The 17,344-nt window shown below is 49.3% G+C and overlaps 1 protein-coding gene across 10 annotated transcripts; it reads right to left on the bottom strand.

Annotated features, from left to right (window-relative positions):
* Positions 1–196: 196 nt before the first annotated feature.
* LZTS3 (leucine zipper tumor suppressor family member 3) lies at positions 197–10,096 on the bottom strand. Of its 10 annotated transcripts, none has more exons than XM_079129150.1 (6): positions 9,939–10,064; positions 6,113–6,623; positions 5,304–5,491; positions 4,291–4,767; positions 3,118–3,972; positions 197–2,761 (listed from the first exon to the last, which is right to left on the bottom strand). In XM_079129150.1, exons 2-6 carry the CDS (start codon positions 6,189–6,191, stop codon positions 2,063–2,065), a joined length of 2,298 nt encoding a protein of 765 aa, XP_078985276.1. In that variant the 5' UTR covers positions 6,192–6,623; positions 9,939–10,064; the 3' UTR covers positions 197–2,062. The 10 variants fall into 10 exon arrangements, with proteins under 10 accessions (XP_078985276.1, XP_078985284.1, XP_078985285.1 ...); XM_079129158.1 differs by having other exon boundaries at positions 6,113–6,185; positions 9,939–10,062; XM_079129159.1 differs by lacking the exon at positions 6,113–6,623 and having other exon boundaries at positions 9,939–10,096.
* Between the last annotated feature and the right edge of the window lie 7,248 nt (positions 10,097–17,344).

Genomic DNA, 17,344 nt, shown 5'->3' with positions numbered 1-17,344 from the left:
CCCACTGGGCAAAAACATGGAACTATGACTCCTCTAGGGCAATGTGGAGAAACCTGGGCTTTGGGCCAACATCCTGGCATGGCCCAGTGAGCAGTTCTGGTCTCTGGGAAATGTTTACTTCAGCTTTGTCCTCCCCCCTTCCCCAACCTCCAGGCCTCACTTCCCACACCTGCAAAGACACAAGCATGCCACAAAATGCCATTCAAGAGGCTTTCTCCATTTTATTTCTTTGGGAAAGGAAAACAAAAAGTCTTTCCATCACATATGGTAGAGATATATATTTATATATATTTATATATAATTTATTTTGTGGTTGGACATCCCAAAGCTGAGTCTGTTCATATTTTTTTCTATATATATATTTTTTTTTCCTACTAATGCCTTCTCTTTTCCCAGCCCCTGTGGCCCAGGCCCAGGTTCTGGGGCAGGTGCAGTGAGGGGTGAGTGGGCAGTGGTTGTCAGGGTGGCCTCCTATCCAGCTCAAAGAGCTAGTGAGGACCACCCACAAGAGGCTGTGCAGAGGGTTAGAGGCCACACGGAGTGGCACTCCTGTTTTTGTGGGGGATGCACAGCTCATAAAACAGTCACCAGTCATGGGAGGAGGCTGGTCAGGGACTTGGGGACTTGCTCACAGTAGTTGCCAGCTCTCTCCACGCTGCCCCCCAAACTCAATCTTGGGGATAGCAGAGTAAAAGAGAGAAATACAAGGGCTGAGGGCCAAACCTCCTCTGATTTTTATTGCTGGTGAATTATAAATTTGCTTTCTTAGAAGAGAAATTACAAGTTCCCTTCCTTTCTTGGGGAGATAGACTCTGAGAGGGCCACCAGAGAAGGAAGTGACATTGGCTGTCCCAGCTCCTACTAATGGCCATGCCAGGACTCCCTGGGCAAATGCTGAGCCAACTCAGAGCTTGACAAGGAACCAAGGGGTCAGTGTTCCTCTCAGGTCAGCCTTGTTCTTCAAGGGCAATTGCATCTAACCCTCCCTGGCCCCCCGAAACAAGGACCTCGGGCTCAGACTTGGGCCAGTGGAGCTGGGAAGTGGGCAGTGCACCAAAGGTCAAGCAGAATTTTCTACTAGAAGAAAAGGTGAGACTGGGGAAGAGGCAACCTGGGAAGATGATGTTCTGAGCATGAAAGCAGAAGGCTGGGGGAAGTGAGTGAGGGAAGACACAGGAAGACATCACAGACACTCATCTGACCTCAGAAGCTGGGCAAAGGGAGTGCCTGAGAGGCAGGTAGCACTTAATAGCTGTAGTTAGAGCCAACAGTGGCCCTGGTGTGGGGTCAGCCAAGCAGCTGAGGCTCTTGCCCTACAGGATCCTGGCCAGAAGGGTGAAGGTAGAAACCTCCAGGTGACCCTTCCCAAGAACAGGAGGGAGGATCTCCCTTGGGCACTGAGCTTCCAGCCCAACACACACAGAGGGAATACACACTCAGGACCAGGCCAGGCTCTGAGGCCTGAGCCCAAGAGACCTTGCGGGGGAGGGGCTGGGCAGGTAGCCCTCTCAACCACAGGCAGGCCATCTGCTCCTGCTTGTCCTGCCAATCTGCCCAGGGAGGGATAACACCACAGGAAGGAGAGAGGCCAGGAGCCCAGGGTCTGTCAGCCTTGGCAGACCCGTACAGGCCCCCTCAGGCTCCACGGCCTAGGAGGTGAGCACAGAGAGCATCACTGGACACACGTGGCCAACAACAGCAGCCCAGACTCCCTGAGGAACTGGGGTACCTCATGGCACTGCAGGCCTGCTGCCTCCATCTCCAATAAGGGGCTGCCCAGAAAGAAGGCATGCACCCTACTGCCTGGGCTCTCATCCCTATGCACTCTGCCCTTTCCCCATGCCCTCCTTGGAAGGAGGGTCCGAGTGGCTGCCCACAGGGGCAGTACTGGACATGGGAGGGCACAAGGGGGCAGGGAGGAGCGTAGTCACAGCTGCTTTAAGAACCTCTTTGGTCTGGGGATATGGGGCACATGGGGAAGGGAGATGGAAGGGAGGGGATGCTGGGGACTCTGGCCTTCAGACAGGGCACTTGTCAGAAGGCCACATGCCCAGGTGGAGGATCAGATTTCTGTGGACTCAATGCGTTCGAGGCGGGAAGGGGTCCAGGCCTTCTTCTCCTCGCCATGTTGTGGGGTAGGAGTGCTTGCACCCCCTGCCGCCCCACGCTCCCGCAGCCTCCGCTCCAGCTGCTGGTTGCGCTGGTACATCTCCACGTAACTCAGCTGCAGCTGCTTCTGATACTCAATGACCTTCTCCTTCTCCTCCAGCCAAACACGTCGTTCCTCTGCAAAGCTGGCACCCTGGCGCTCCCGGGCCCTCCGTTCTGCTGCCAGTTCAGCCTGCAACCGCCCCACCTCCCGCCGTAGGGCCCGTGTCCCATTCTCCCCTCCAGCATCCACCTCCCCGTCCATGGAAACTAAGGAGGCAGCAGCTGCCACCCCAGCCTGACGGCGCATCTTGGCCTCATCACTCTCGCAGGTGGCCAGTGCCTCCTGTGGTTCGGTAGGGTCCACGGGGGTCAGTGCCGGCTTGAGGCAGGTGGCAGGCAGCTCACCTTCACCCAACTCCAGGCTGGCCTGTTTGCTGCCGAAGGAGTCCCTCAGGCTGAGTAGCTGCTCCTCCTTCTCCCGCAGTGACGCCCGGCCCTCCCGCAGCTGTGAGCGCAGCCCCACGATCTCACTCAGCTTCTGGGACACATCAGCCTGCGAGTCCTTCAGCTGCTGCTTCAGGAGGGAAATCTCCCCAGCCTTCTGGCACACCTGGGCAAGGGCAGGTGGGAGAAGAAGCCAGGATAAAAGCATAGTTCTGCTTACCCCAACCCAGTCCCCAGATCCAACACCAGGGTCACCAAGTTTCCCCAGGACTCAGGCTCAGCCCTCCATCAGACCAAGCAGGGATAACACACCGGCCTTCCTGCTGGACTCTGGACAGAGAGGGCTCATCACACACCAGCCCAGGGACAGCCTCACATCCTGATAGACACTCCAAAGTCATTCTGGTCCTTCTATTCCTTTCTCTCATCCTTGGGACAGTAGTAGGGTATTGCTCTGGGGTTCTCCAGAGGGTCAGAAGGAAGGGGAGAGAGAGGGGGAAGGTCACAGCCCCCAGCCCGCACCTCCCACTTAGTTTCCTCCATCCGGGGCAGAAAGTCGGCCTGCTCCTTCTGGCAGGCGGCCACCTTGTCCTCCAGCTCTTCCCGTTGCCGCATCAGCCGGGCCGCCTCTTCCTGAAGCTGCTTCTTGTCCTGCTGCAGCCGCAGCACCTGCAGCTGTAGCCCCTGCTGGGCTCGCTGGGCACGGCGGGCCACCTGCTGCAGTTTCCCGCTACAGCCCTGCCGCAGTTCGGCTAGCTCGCGCTCCCATGCCTTCTGCCGCTCCTCCAGCACCTGGGCCACTGCTGCCTCACTCTGCTCCAGACTGCGCCGCAGAGCTGCCACCTCCTGCTCCTTCTCCCATAGCCGCTCCTCCAGCTCCTGGATCAGTGCACTGGGCGAGGGTGGTGAGCAGGCTGCAAATGGCAGGCCTCCACCTCCGCCCTCCCCAGATCCCAGGTGGCTTGGCCGCCCCATGGATGATGATGACCCACTCTTGCTGGAGGCCCGCCCACTGTCAGAGGTCCCCAGGTCCTGGTAGCCTGAACCCCCACCACTGCTGCCACTACTATAGCTGGCAGTGCCAATGCGGTTGATGTGACTAGTGGAAGCACTGAGGGGTGCCAGGTGCTGGCTGTAACTGGAGCTGTAGGTGGGCAGGCTTGTGAGTGAGTTCCGGCCTGAGTCTGAGAGGCCGCCCCCACTTCCACCTGCTGGGGTCATGGTCCGAGACTTTTCCAGTCCACCCTTGAGGCCGCCAGGGCCCTGTCGTCCCTCAGGGGTCCCGTTGGTCTGCGGGGGACACAAGTTCTGCATGGAATGGAAATTCTTGGGTACAACAGGCTTGAAAGCCGATGGCCGAACTAGTGGCTCTGAGCACTGTGCAAAAAGCAAGGAAGAGTAGTGAGCATCAGAATGAGGCCTTGGCCTTGGTGCAGCCTCTGCCCTTTGGCGGAGACTTCTTTAATCCCATCTCCTACCGCTTTAGGTTTCCACCTGGTATCTCCCCCAAGCCAGGTCCCTGTCCTGAATCTCCCAGCTGGTCTTGGCCTCAGGGTCCCACTCCACAGCTCTTTGGCTCAGCCTGTATCCTGGCCCCTATGATCCAACCTCCAAGAAGGCCCACTTTGCCCTTCTCTCTGGGCCACTTCCCACCCCAAAAAAAGGTTGTGAGGGTCTCAGGCCCTAGGGACTGACCTGGTCTAGCTTGCCAGAGGTGGCCAAAAGCTTGGGTGGGTGGCTGGGCTCACGATACTGTGGTGGAGCCTTGTCACTCCCACCGCTGCTGCTGCTGCCACCGCTGCTACCCACCACATTGCCGCAGACATCTGTGTGGTCACTGCCCCGCAGCTCGCCGTTGAGGTAGAGGGAGTTGGCAAGAGCCTTGTCCTCTGAGGGGTATCGGCCTGGCCTCTCCCTGCTGGCCCCACTGCCACTGCCTCGGGGGCCTGGGAAACTGCCCTGGTTTCCCCCACCCCCTGTGCGGGTGCCCACGCTCTTCATGGCAAACTCTTGGGCATGGGCCACCCCACTGCCCACACTGCCCATGGCCAGGCGGGGATCTGGGGGTCCAAGCTCAGAGGGCCGTGGGGCAAAGGCCAGGAGGGGATCCCGCCCTGGGTCAGCACGCACGGGCAGTGTCTCGAGCTTCGCCATGACTAAGCCAGGAGGGCACTGTGGGCACAGATGGGAAGGCAGAGAGGTCAGACCCCACCCCTACTCCCACCACCCCAGCCAAGTCAGCCCCAGCACCACCCTGCCCCTCAGTGTTCCCTTTTCTACAATGTACAAGAGTCCTCAGACATTCAAAGTGAAGGAACAGGGCTGGGTAAGAGTTATAGCTTGGTAATGGGGGCTGCCTGTTGCCCCAGGGCACTGCATTCCTCAACCTGTGCTTCATCCCCACCTCACCCATGAGCTTCTCAGAATCAATGAACCTCTCTTTGCTGCAATTCCCAGAATTTAGGGGTTCATTATCCTGAGCAGGGCCCCTACATCTCTACCTCATCGACTGGGGAAATGGGGTTGGGAAAAAAGTACCTGAATCCATTAAGGAACCTCAGAATTAGGGGAGGGCCAGAGACACAATAATTCAAAAAAAAAAAAAAAAAAAAGAAAAGAAAAAGAAAAACAAACAATTGAAGGTGGGGGGGTCCTTCCCAGCCCCCTACCCTAAGGTGTTGCAGTCAAGGGTGTTAGTGGAAGCTCACTACCAGCGCAGGCTTCTCTCCTTGCCTTTCCAAGGGAGTAGGGGGCCGACGGGTCCTCAAGCCTGGGACCCTCCGAGGCCCGGTCTGCAGGGGCCATGTGGCTGACTCTCGCAGTCGGGGCTCGGCCCGAACCAGCTGCGCGACTTTGGACGGGCCGACCGAGCCATCCCGGACTGCAGTTTTCTCCTCTGCGAAATGGGAGGAATGAAGAACCTACCTCGCGGAGCTGCCGCGCGCCAAGGGCCCCCAGGTTGCGTGCGCGGGAGGGAACCCCGGTCTCTGGGTGGGGTGGGCGGAGCGCGCGGGTGTCGCGGGTGGGCGGCGCCGTGGACAAGCAGACTGGACTGACGGACCGCGGGCCGCAGCTGCTGCGGGTGGCAAGGGAACCCTCTCGGAGGTCTTCCCAACTTGTTCGCACCGGGGCCTGGCCCGAAAGGGACCCCCTCCCCGAGGTCAGTACTTTGCAGAGGCCCCCGGGGGGACAGAGGCCAGGGCAGGAAGGCAGCGCCGCGGGCTATGGACGATGGCCAGGCCTCCCTCGGTGCCTGAGTTTCCCACAGGTGGGCGGGGGGGGGGGGGGGGGGGGGCCTTTGCACTCAGTAATGCTCCAGGGGATCCTGCACCTGCTAAACTCAGCTAAGAATGCACTGCCACCAGGAAGACTTCCTGGATTACCCCTCCCCCCTCGCTCCCTGTGAACCTTGATCCTGTTCAGTTCACCATTAAGTCCTTCGAGTCAATTCTGTGGGTGTGCGCCCCCTCCCCCAAGGCCGGTCCACAGAAAGAGGGAGAGCAGGGCCTCGGGTTACCTGAGCTCAGGGAGGCCCGACTTCCTGGTTTCTTTGTCTCAAGTCTGCACCTGGGAACACCTGCTCCAGAGATCTGCATAATCCATCAGGGTAGGGGCACTAGGCAGTTCGGGCTGCTGGCTAGATGCTCAAACCAGCCCAATACCTTTCAGGCCTTTAAATCTCCCTACCCCCAACCCCCTGCCCTAGTACCACCAGAAACCAGGCAAGAAGCCCTCTTCTATCTCCAACCTCCCCTTCAGTGTCCTGCAGACTCTTCTACCCAGATGCCCAGTGTTAATGTTGTGTCCTATCAGGCCCCAAAACCAGGGAGCCTGGCAAAACTCTTGCTCTTCAGGATCTTCAGGCCCTATCAGCCTTAGATGGTGGGTAAGTTCACCGCCAAGCTGGTTCGCTGCCTTTGTAGTATTCCATTCTCTCAGGTCTTTTCCCACATGTGTGGAGAACAGCAAATTTTCACCACCCTCATCCCTTCTTCCAGTCTGTCCCCACATGCAGGGGTGTTCATAAGCTGGGGCAAAAGAAGCACATAGGGCACAAATGAAGTGCAGGATAGGTAGGTGCACAATTCTGAAAGCAAGGCCTCTGTTGCCTCACCCTAGTTTCTGTTCTGCCTCCACTCCCCGGCATACTCCTTGGCTTTGAAAACCCTCCTACCCTAAACATGGCCTCCTTCTCTCAACATCCCTCGATGCAATACAGGAAGCAGCTAGAATTGGGAGGATGGTGGCTGAATGACCTGAAACCAGTGGGAAGGCCCAGGCAGGGTTTGGAGAGGAGAAACTGGCAAAACCTAATACAGCTGGGTTTCAGGTGGTAGGAACAAGGGAGGTGTCTGGGTTGGGGCACCAAGGGAAGAGTCTGGAAAGAAGCATCAGGGTGGGTGTGACACCCTTAACATAACAGGGAGATTGCTTGGGATTTTGGTGCTTTTGAGAAGACCAGAGAGATAACTCTTATGCACTGGGTGGAGTGAGAGACTCGGATCTTTGGCATCCAAGGGCAGTGTGGGTGGGCCCAGCATCCAGCTAAGGCAGCAGAGCCCCATAAATCTGGGTGACAGTGTGAGAGCTAGAAGGCATCTAGGAGAAGCTGGGCCCTGAAGGCCAAGATGGAGGGACTCAAGAATGTGGGAGGCAAGCTGGATGCAGTGCTATATGCCTGCAGTCCCAACAACTGGAGGATCACTTAAGCCCAGGAGTTTAATGCCAATCAGTCTTGGTAACATGGTGAAACACCATTTCAAAAAAGAAAAAAAAAGAATGTGGGATGTGGGGACAGCTCTCAGGGTTAAAAAGAAAGGGGCCAAATAAAATTGGGATTGAAGAGTGTGCCCTGGATTTGGCAGTTGAAGATATCACTGATGTGTGTATCAGAATGGTTTCAGAAAAGTGATACAAGGGAAAAGCAGACCACAGGGGTGGAGGGGTACAGAGAGAAGAAATAGAAGAGTTCCCTGCTAAAAGAGGTTAGAGAAGGCCATCATTTAAGGAGGTTTGGGATCCAAAGGTTTGTTTTTTGTTGTTGTTTTGTTTTGTTTTTAATTTTTAAATTAAACATGATAGAAACTTGAGTGTGCTGATATGCCAAAGGAAAGCACCACTAATAAAATTAAAGATCTAGACAAGGGGCTAGCAAGGGGGGCTACACCAGAGGGCAGGGGCAAGTAAGAAGAAATCTCAGAAGTGATAATGTTGTGACAGGGCTAATGCTTGGGAAGGTACTTTGTAAACTGTAATGTGCAGCACAAACAGCAAAACCACCTTCTCTGAGATCCAGGAAAGAAGAATATGACCATAAATTGGAGTTGGTCATATGCCATTCTGCCCCACTCTTCTCTAGACTGTGTGTGGTTCCTACTAGGCTCACATGCCCAGAACTCTAAATAGAAATGACCTTGTCCTGAGCCTTCTTTCCTTGTGCTCTACCTGGGGAATCTGTGACTGTTAACTTACAGACTCTCTCCCTGGAGCCCAAAGAGCTTCTTGCCATAATTCTACTCTGTCATGGTCAACCTCTTGCAAGTGTTCCCTGCCCCCGTGCCGCTCCCAAGCTTAGATTGCTGCTGATTCTTTCCATAAAAACCTGGCAGGAGGCTAGAAAGACAAGGAGATGCGATATTTTTTTCCTACTAAGCAGGAATTCAGCTGAAAGGAAGGGTTGAGCTTCCTCTTTGGGTCAGGGTCTTGCACTGGCTCAGGTTACAATGTAATCTGAAAGGCAGCCTCATGGCATCAAACCTTGGTATGACAGCCTTGTTCAGACTCTGCCTCTACCCCTGTCTCATTAACCCTCAGTGCCTCTGACATTATAGTATTAATTGTCACAGAGGGACCTAGGGGTTACACATGCAAGTCTCTCCAACCCACAGAAACAACCTAGCCCCTCACCACCTGTGTCCCCCAAAGCTAAAACACTTGGGAGTCTCAGAGGCTCCCAAGTCCAGCCCATTCCACCTCCTAAAGATCTCAGCAGCATCTTCTGCCAGCACCCTTGCTGGGTCTCATCACTGGCCTTTCTTCTGCACTCCCTTCCTGAGCTGCAGCCCAGGGTCTCTTTCTAAAGGGCAACACCATTCATGTTCCTGCTCTGCCCAAATCCTTCCATGAGCTGGGTCAAGTTCAGAAGATGGAGTTCTGGCTCCATCAGCTCTAAGTGTAAATCACAGCTCGACTGATTGGGGTGGAACCTCATGTACGTTCTTTCACTTCGGATTCTCACATCTACCTTGCAGGAATTTCAAGAAGCAAATGTATTATGGGTAAATTGCCTGATATTCCTCTTGGCCCCCAGAATCAAGCAGAGCTTGCTATAGGGTCCCCAAGGTCTCGCCTGATGCCCATCCTTTCTCTCCCTTGACCTGAGCTCCTCTCCACTCCACAAACCTCAACTCTCTGTGCCCATCCTATATCCAAATGCTGTCAGCACAGCAGTACGGAGTCTTGGAGCACTTAGCTCAGAACACTCCAGGGAGATTTCACTCAGGCCTCCACAGAGGTGGCCTGTGGATGCCCCAGGACAAAGATGGAAGAGTCCTTGGGGTCTCTGGGCCCTGACACCAAGAAAAAGCAGGGCAAATGCATATGGGAATGCTAGGTATGAGCAATGCAAACAGGTAATGAACGCAGGCAGAGAAATCAGTAAGGGCTTCCAGGAAGGACTGAGGGAGGAAAGGGATTCAGGGGCACTGTAGGGCTTTGGGGGTGCAGAGATCTCCAGAACTTCTTGGTTGGGATGTGTGAGGAGAGATCTATCTTCCCTTGGAGGCATGGATACTTGGAGGGGAAGGGGCCCATCCCTTAGATCCTGGCTCAGTTGAAGCCCATGTTTCAGGACTGAGGGGGCTGACAGCGCACCCCCACACACACCCCGAGCTCACACGCGCACACACACGAGCCTCCGCTGGGGGTGGGGGGTCGCCATTCACCAGCAGCCTACAGTGCACAGCACCAACAGATAGAGACCCCAGCCACGGGCCATCCGCAGAGGTGCCCGAGGGGTCTCTGCTGTGGGGAAAATCCCGCCCACACCTCCTTGGGCTACCCACCAACGCGTGTGGCCCTGGGGGGCGGGGCGCAGAGGGAAGAGGTGACATAATCCGGGCCGCACCCCCTCTGGCCGCCACCACCCCCCCCACCAAGGCCGGGCGAAGCATCCATGACATCATCGGCCTCGTCTTCCCTTCCCCTCCCCCGCCCCCGGGACCCTAGCAGCGGGACGCGACCCCTCCCCAGCTCCCGGTCTGGCCAGATGCGCCGAGCCGTGCAACGGACACGGCGGCGGGTTGAAGCCGGGATGGACGACGCGGTGGGCCTGCCTCACTTACTCGCTGCTTCAGGGTCCGGTGTAGTGTCTCCGACGCGGGCGCTATGGTCCCGGCTAGCTGGCGCAGCCCGAAGCCCGCCCGGCGGGGCGCGCGGCGCGGGCCCGGCTCGGCTCCGCGCCCCTCCCGCTCTCCGCCCGGGCCCCGCCCACCAGCGGCTGCGGCAAACGCGGACCCGCCCTCCGACCACGCCCCCCGGGGCCGCCAATCCCCGGGCGCGGTGACTTAACCCCTTAGTCGCTGCGCCTCTGACCGCACGTGGGACCCCTCAGTCTCGCCAGCTGCAGGATGCCTCAACTCTACCAGAATCCCTCGGTTTGTCACTTGTCACCTGTCCTCCCAAGACCTTGGACTTATTCCCCCAGTCTCTCCTCTAACAAATCCAGTGGGTCTGCGCCCTCCCAATATCCCAGATTTTGCTATGGGAGATGAGACCCTCTGGTTTGGGAAAAGGGATCCCAATTCCGAGCCCCAAACTTCCATTCCTCTCCTGCTTTGGGTAGGCGGCCTCCAGGCAAGACAGCATGATTGGGGCTCAACAAGCCGTAACGGGTGTATCCGACCCCGCCGAGCAAAGACCCGCCGGGTCACAGGCAGGATCGTGGAAGACATCAAAGGCCAGTAACTCCGTCCGCCAGCAAAACCAGAGGATTTGAAACTTGCTGCTCGCGAAGGCTCACGGTCCCGGAGGTGCAGTGAGGGACGATACACATTACATTCCGCAGGATTTGAGGGCTTTCACCCTGCGCGGGGTCCCTGCTGTAAGGCCCGGTGCAAATTCCTATGTTGCATCCCGGAGTGAGAAGGAGCTTGGCGGGGACTTCATCCCTGACCCAGAAAACCAGCTTCCTTCACTGCGGGGCGTGCCCGACAGCCGGAGAGGACTGCTAGGAATAAGGAGTCAACCCTGAATTGTGGCTTTAGCCTCGCTTAGTATGGGGAAACAAGTTAGACCCGCGGTCCAGCATTAGCAAAGTCTGGAGGCATAAGGGTCTGTCTGAAAAACCGCAACACCTCCACTCTGGCTGGGATTTAACCCCTTATATTTCTGCTGAGATACTTGATGTGTTTGCTCTTCCCTCATTCTATTTTGTAATTTTTACTTCTTGCTAATATAAACTTCTTTTTTTCCACATTTGTTTTTCTATAGTAGTTTTTAAGGCAAAAAGCTTGTTTTTATTTCTCCTAATGCCTGCCTTTAAATTTAAGTTTTTATTTCACTATATGACATCATTCGTTTTTATATTCTTTATGTAAAGAGAAATTTTAATGTTTTTGATTGACATAATTGTACATATTTGTGGGTTTTTAATGAGAAATTAAGTGTGCCTTTTGCCCTCACGTCTATTTGTGTTTGTCCACTTTAGGCAGGATGATAGACCTATCTTTCTTTTACACTTTTTAAGTAACAAAATTATTTTTTTCAGGGTTGGAAGTATGGCTCAGTGGTAGAGGGTTTGCTACCATGCAGGAGGCACTGGGTTCCTCCCAACCCTGCTTTTGGGGATGAAACGCAGGGACAAGGCTGCTTCACCACTGAGATATATCCCCAGCCCTTCTTGAAACTTTTTTTTCATTCCACTTTTTTTTTTTTTTTTTTCTTTTTTGATAGCAGGGATTGAACCTAGGGACCCTTAGCCACTGAGCCGCGTCCCCAGCCCTTTTTATTGTTTGAGACTAGGTCTCACCAAGTTGCTTTGGGCCTCTCTAAGTTGCCAAGGTCTCCCTTACAGGAATGAACCACGGTGCGTACATTATAGTTGTACATAATGAAGGGATTTGTTCTTACATTTTCACATATGCACACAATATAATTTGTCCAGTATCACTCCCGCAAAAATAAATAAAATTTATTTTGAGATAAGATCTCACTAAACTGCCCAAGTTATCTTGGAACTTGCCATCCTCTTTCCTCAACCTCCCGAGTTATCCACAATTACAAGTGTGCTGCATCATACCTTATAACATTCCTTCTCTCTTCCCCTCAAAATTCCCTAGTCCTGATCACTTGTCTTCTGGCAATGAAAATGATAGCAAAGCTGGACTTGTCTGCTTAAGGGAAGTAAATTAGTGCTTGGAAGGAGTTTTTCTTTAAATTCAGGTGTCAAACCTATTGCCTGTGTAAGTATCTGGGGGCCTTTGCCTATTAATTTTCCAGAAACAAAAGATGTCTTTTCAACGGAGAAAAGTCTTTTAGTGTATTCCTATCCATTTTGTGAACAGGCTTTTTTTTTTTTTTTCAGACAATGTCTAATCTCTCTTCTGTTTATATCCTCAAAGAGTATTTTAATGTTTTATTTACCATCATAGATTTAATTTTCTTCAGAGTCAAGTATACTGTTTGGTTTCACCAATAAGACATTTGATTCTGCTTTTTAATTTTTTCTTTCATTTTAGCCAATTTCCACTCCACCTATAATTTGATCTTAACTTATTATCTTTACAGTTCTGTTTCTATTTTAAAGAAAATGTGATTTTCCATCTTTAGAAGAACACCAGAAAAATATGAAAATACTATATCTTGGCTCTAATGCATATGAAAACCTTGATAAAGTTAGCAATTTTCTGGAAAATAGAACTACAGAAATAAAAACTATTTTGAAAATATCATCCCAGAAATGTTTGAAAAAGGTCCTGGGCTCAGGTGGTTTGATAAAATAAACCTAGAAACTTTCACTGACCAGATCATCCTCACCTTGTAAATCCGTACAAGAGCCCAGAAAAAAACAATGCTATTTCGTGTTATGAAACCATTATTCATCTTATACTGATATCTGATGACAACAGTATAGAAAGGAAAGCTACAAACCAACCACACTTAACAGTTCAGAGGGGGAAAAAAATCCTAAATACAATTCAAGAAAATAAATGTTATTGTATATGAAATCAATAAGCTATGAGTTTGTCAAATGAGAAAAAAAAAAAATCCTCAAAAGAAGTCATTCAAGTGGTTGGGTGGTGCCCACCTGTAATCCCTACAGGTGGCCAAGGCCTGTAGGTCAAGGCAAGAGGACTACAAGTTTGAAGCCAACTTCTGCAACCTGGTGAGACCTGTCTCAAAATAAAAATTAAAAAGGGGCTGGGAGTAAAGCTCAGTGGTAGAGTGCCCCTGGGTTCAATCCCCAGTGCCACAAAGAAAAACAGAAATTCACAGTTAGGTGTGGTAGTGCACACCTATAGTCCCAGTTATTCAGGAAGTAGGAGGATCACTTGAGCTCTCATGTTCAAGACCAGCCTGGGCAACAGAGCAAGACCCCATCCCAAAAAAAGTAAAAAAGAAAACATTCAAAAATCCGTACCCGAAGAACTTTCCTAATTAACCAGGAATGGCTGAAATTAAAATTCAATATTAAAAAAAAAGATTCAATATTATGTGCTACCTTCATTGTGGTTAAAATCAGGAGACCTTGAATGTCCTAACCACAGAATGGTTTGGATCTGTGGATAAGGTCCCCTCACTAACAATCCTCTTATCAAATGGACCAGGTGCAATTCCTGCTTATCTCTCAGCAGTGGGTTTTAGTTCCTTGCCAGCCCTGGGAATTATTCAAATAAGCCAATCACATCCTCTGCAGGAGCCAGGGGGTACCACATCCTCCTGCTACTTACAACAAAGCCTGCCCCCAAGTGCACCTCCCATGTGGTGCCACATGGCTTATAGTGTCTGTCCTGGTCTCCTGGGCTGTGATAATAAACTCCTGTCAATCTCACCTGTCCAGAGTCAGGTGTCTTGTTTGGCAACTCCCATAACTTCAGGGTGGAAATCCTTGTCACCGATGGGATGAAGAGGAGATAATTAAAAGAAAAATTCAGAAGGCTGATATCTCATTTTCATGATTCTGTAGGGAAACAGAAACTGGCATAGCACTGTTTTTGTTTTGTGGTACTAGAGATTGAACCCAAGGCCTTGCAACAACTTCTTGTTGTTGTACAATGCTGGGGATTGAACCCAGGGCCTTGCACATGCTAGGCAAGTCCTATACTGCTGAGATATACCTCAGCCCCCAGATTGTTGTACAGATGAACTCTATCCAATCTGTAAAGAGATTAATTCTAAATCATAGGAAAAACTAGGGATATGGCTTGATGGTAGAGTACTTGCCTGGCACACATGAAGCACTGGATTTGGATCCCCAGCACCACAAAACAAAAAAAGCTCTAAATACTAGGAAAAGATGAAAAGCTCCTTAATTCACTTAATAAAGGTAGAATGATCTTAATGCAAAAACTTGACAAATTATATAAAATTATGATTGATTAATTATGTCTTCCCCATTAGCTTATAGGAGCCATGTGACAGGATCCTTTACTATTTCATACCTCCATCTTAATAGTGTAGTAAGCATAATGGTCTCCCAAAAAAGCCCAAGTCTTAACTCCCGAACTGTGAATATATTGGGTTACACAGAAAAGAGAAATTAAGGCTTCTGATAACTGACCTTGAAGTAGAGAGATCAGCCTAGATTATCCAGGTGGACCCAGTGTAAGGCCAAGGGTCCTTAACAATGAAAGGAGGAGACAGAGAGAAAGGGGAGATGTAATATATGAAACCCCACTCACCACAAAAACAATTCCCCCTTTCCCGAAAATAAAACAAAACAAAATAAAACAACTCTAAATCTTAGGAAAAGATGAAAAGCTCCCTAATTCACTTTATAAAGAGAGATGAGACAGAACTAGTTGCAAATGGAGGAAGAGGGCCACAAGACAAGAAATGTGGTGACCTCTGGAATCTCAGAATAACTAACTGAAAGGAACAAAGCCCTACCCTCATTTTAGGCCAGTAAGACCTCTGGCATTGAACTTCTAATCTACAGAACTGCCCGATAATAAACCTGTGTTTTTTTTACACTCAATTTTTGGTAATTTGTTACAGCAGCACTAGAAAACTAGTACAAATGCAAAACAGATGCTCATGTGTTGAATGACGAATGAAATCACAAAAAAACCTATAGAATGGGCATAGAACACTTGGGCTAGGGTTGTAGCTTAGGGGTAGAGTGCTTGCCTAGCATGTGTGAGGCACTGGGTTTGATTCTCAGCACTGCATATAAATAAAATAAAGGTCCATCAACCACTTGAAAAAAAAAAAGTCCACTAGTATTGGTTTAAAAAAAATTTTTTTTTAAAAAAAATCACTTACAGAATCCAAATGGCCAATTAAGAGCTGAAAATACTTTCAGGCTCATTGATACTGAAGAGATGCAGTTTAAAACCTATCAAATTGCTCTGCTTCCTGATGGCCACGTCCTGAGCTGCTTCACTCTTCCGCCATGATGTTCTGCCTTACCTTGCACCTTAGCAATGGAGTCCATGTTTTTGGACTAAGATCTCTGAAATCTCTCAGCAAAGGGATATTGGCCAAAAAATAGAGTAAGATGAGGGCCAAGTCACATCCTTAAAGTACCTCAGAGAATTCTCAAAATTACTGTACAAGAACCCAAAGAAATGGTGTTACCCCGCAAGAGATCTCCTATCTTTGACGAAAAGACAGACCAAGGTTCTGAACAATGAATTCGTCAAAAAGAAGTAAAGTGTACTTTTTGAGTTGTTTCCATTATTTCTCTCTTCCAGTTTTATACCTTTTATATGTTACATATGATTTGTTTAAATAACTGATACATATTTTATATTTTTAAATATTTTGACTCAAAAGCAACACTTTTTATGTAAGCATGCAATTATATGGCTTTTAAAAAATCACAACAAAGCACCAATGAAAATCATTGTTTTGCTTTATTTTTTGTCATCTTCATTATGTATGTCATATATGTGCTACATATAACCATATGAAACTATTGTTTTTTATAATGTAATATATCTATTGCATATTTTAATTGGTTTTATATAGTATTTCACTTATATCATAAGATTTTCATTAATGATAAAATATTAAGGGAAAACAATTATATATATGAATGCATGTTAAATAAATGTTTTTTTAAAGCATGTGAAAAATAAAACGTATCAAATTATTCGGGAAGCTAAAGCAGGAAGATCACTAAACTAAATATGGGGGGGGGGGCGGAAAAACCTATCACATTAACAAACACTACCAGAAGGGAACTTGGGGCTTCTCTAGAATGTTTGTGAAGTTACCACTTAACACCAAACTGGGAGCAGATGAAGCACTTTATGCTAAAGTTTGGATGTTTGTACTTGGGCTTTTTCTTTTCTTTTCTTTGAGACTGAGTTGCACTATGTTGCCCAGGCTGGTCTTGAATGCCTGGGCTCACACTTGAGCCTTGCCTCTATCTCCTCAGTAGCTGGGTTTCCAGACACAACCCACCACACCCAGCTTATACTAAAGCTTTTTACAGCTGTGCTTGCCTTATGAGAAAATGAGTATCTCTGAAATTGGGCCGAAGATTCCTGCAAATTACAATAAAGGTCTTGTGGGTTATATAAACCAATATATAAATGTGAATGCAATGGTTATGATCCAAGTATACTAAGGTCTTTTATAAGCTGTTTTGAAAGCTGATAAGCTGCACATACATGCACCCACAAACACACACACATACACAGGACCCATGAAAAACAGAAATAAAAGAAAAAATTAAAAATATTAGTGACAGTATTTTCTTTCTACTTCTATTCTTTCCTAATAGCCCATTTTTATCTAAGATACATGGTTTATGCTTATGTTCCCCAGAAACCCCAGTAACATTTTATGTTGTTTCTATATAATTGTTGTTTTATAATACTGAAGATTCATCAGTACCTATATACTTTAAGCCTCATTGCAAGTTATTAAATACAATGTAAAAACAAGTACCAGTCACCACCCCAGGTGTGTTCTATGTACTCACATCTACTTGTGAAGCAGGAGTATCTTCCTTGAAGTCTCAAAAATTATAAAATTATTATTGAGGGCTGGGGAGATAGCTCAGCTGGTAGAGTGCTTGCCTTGTAAGTACCAGGCCCTGAGTTCGATCCCCAGTACCGCAAAAAAAAAAAAAAAAAAAAAAAAAAATTATTACTGAACCAGGGAGATTATAGTTATGTCCAAATATTTTAACCAAAAAAAAATTTTTTTTTTCAGTACTGGGGAATTGAACCCAGGGCCTTGTGCTTGCAAAGCAAGCACTCTACCAACTGAGCTATATCCCTAGCCCCTAACCAAATTTATGGAAAAACAGACTTCAAAAAAAAAAAAAAAAAGTTAGCAGATTTACTTTTTTTTAAAAAATATAGTTGTAAATGGACATAAAACCTTTATTTTATTTATTTTTATGTGGTGCTGAGGATCGAACTCAGTGCCTCATGCATTCAAGGCAAGTGCTCCATTGCTGAGCCACAGCTCCAGTCCCACCAGATTTAATATTTAAAAAAAGAATTTTTTTGTAGTTGTAGACAGACAGAACGCCTTTATTTTATTTTTATGTGGTACAAAGGATCAAACCCAG

This window comes from Sciurus vulgaris (genome assembly GCF_902686455.1).
Source record: "Sciurus vulgaris genome assembly, chromosome: 2".
Taxonomy (NCBI): domain Eukaryota; kingdom Metazoa; phylum Chordata; class Mammalia; order Rodentia; family Sciuridae; genus Sciurus; species Sciurus vulgaris.
This window is presented reverse-complemented; position numbering and strand designations above follow the sequence as displayed.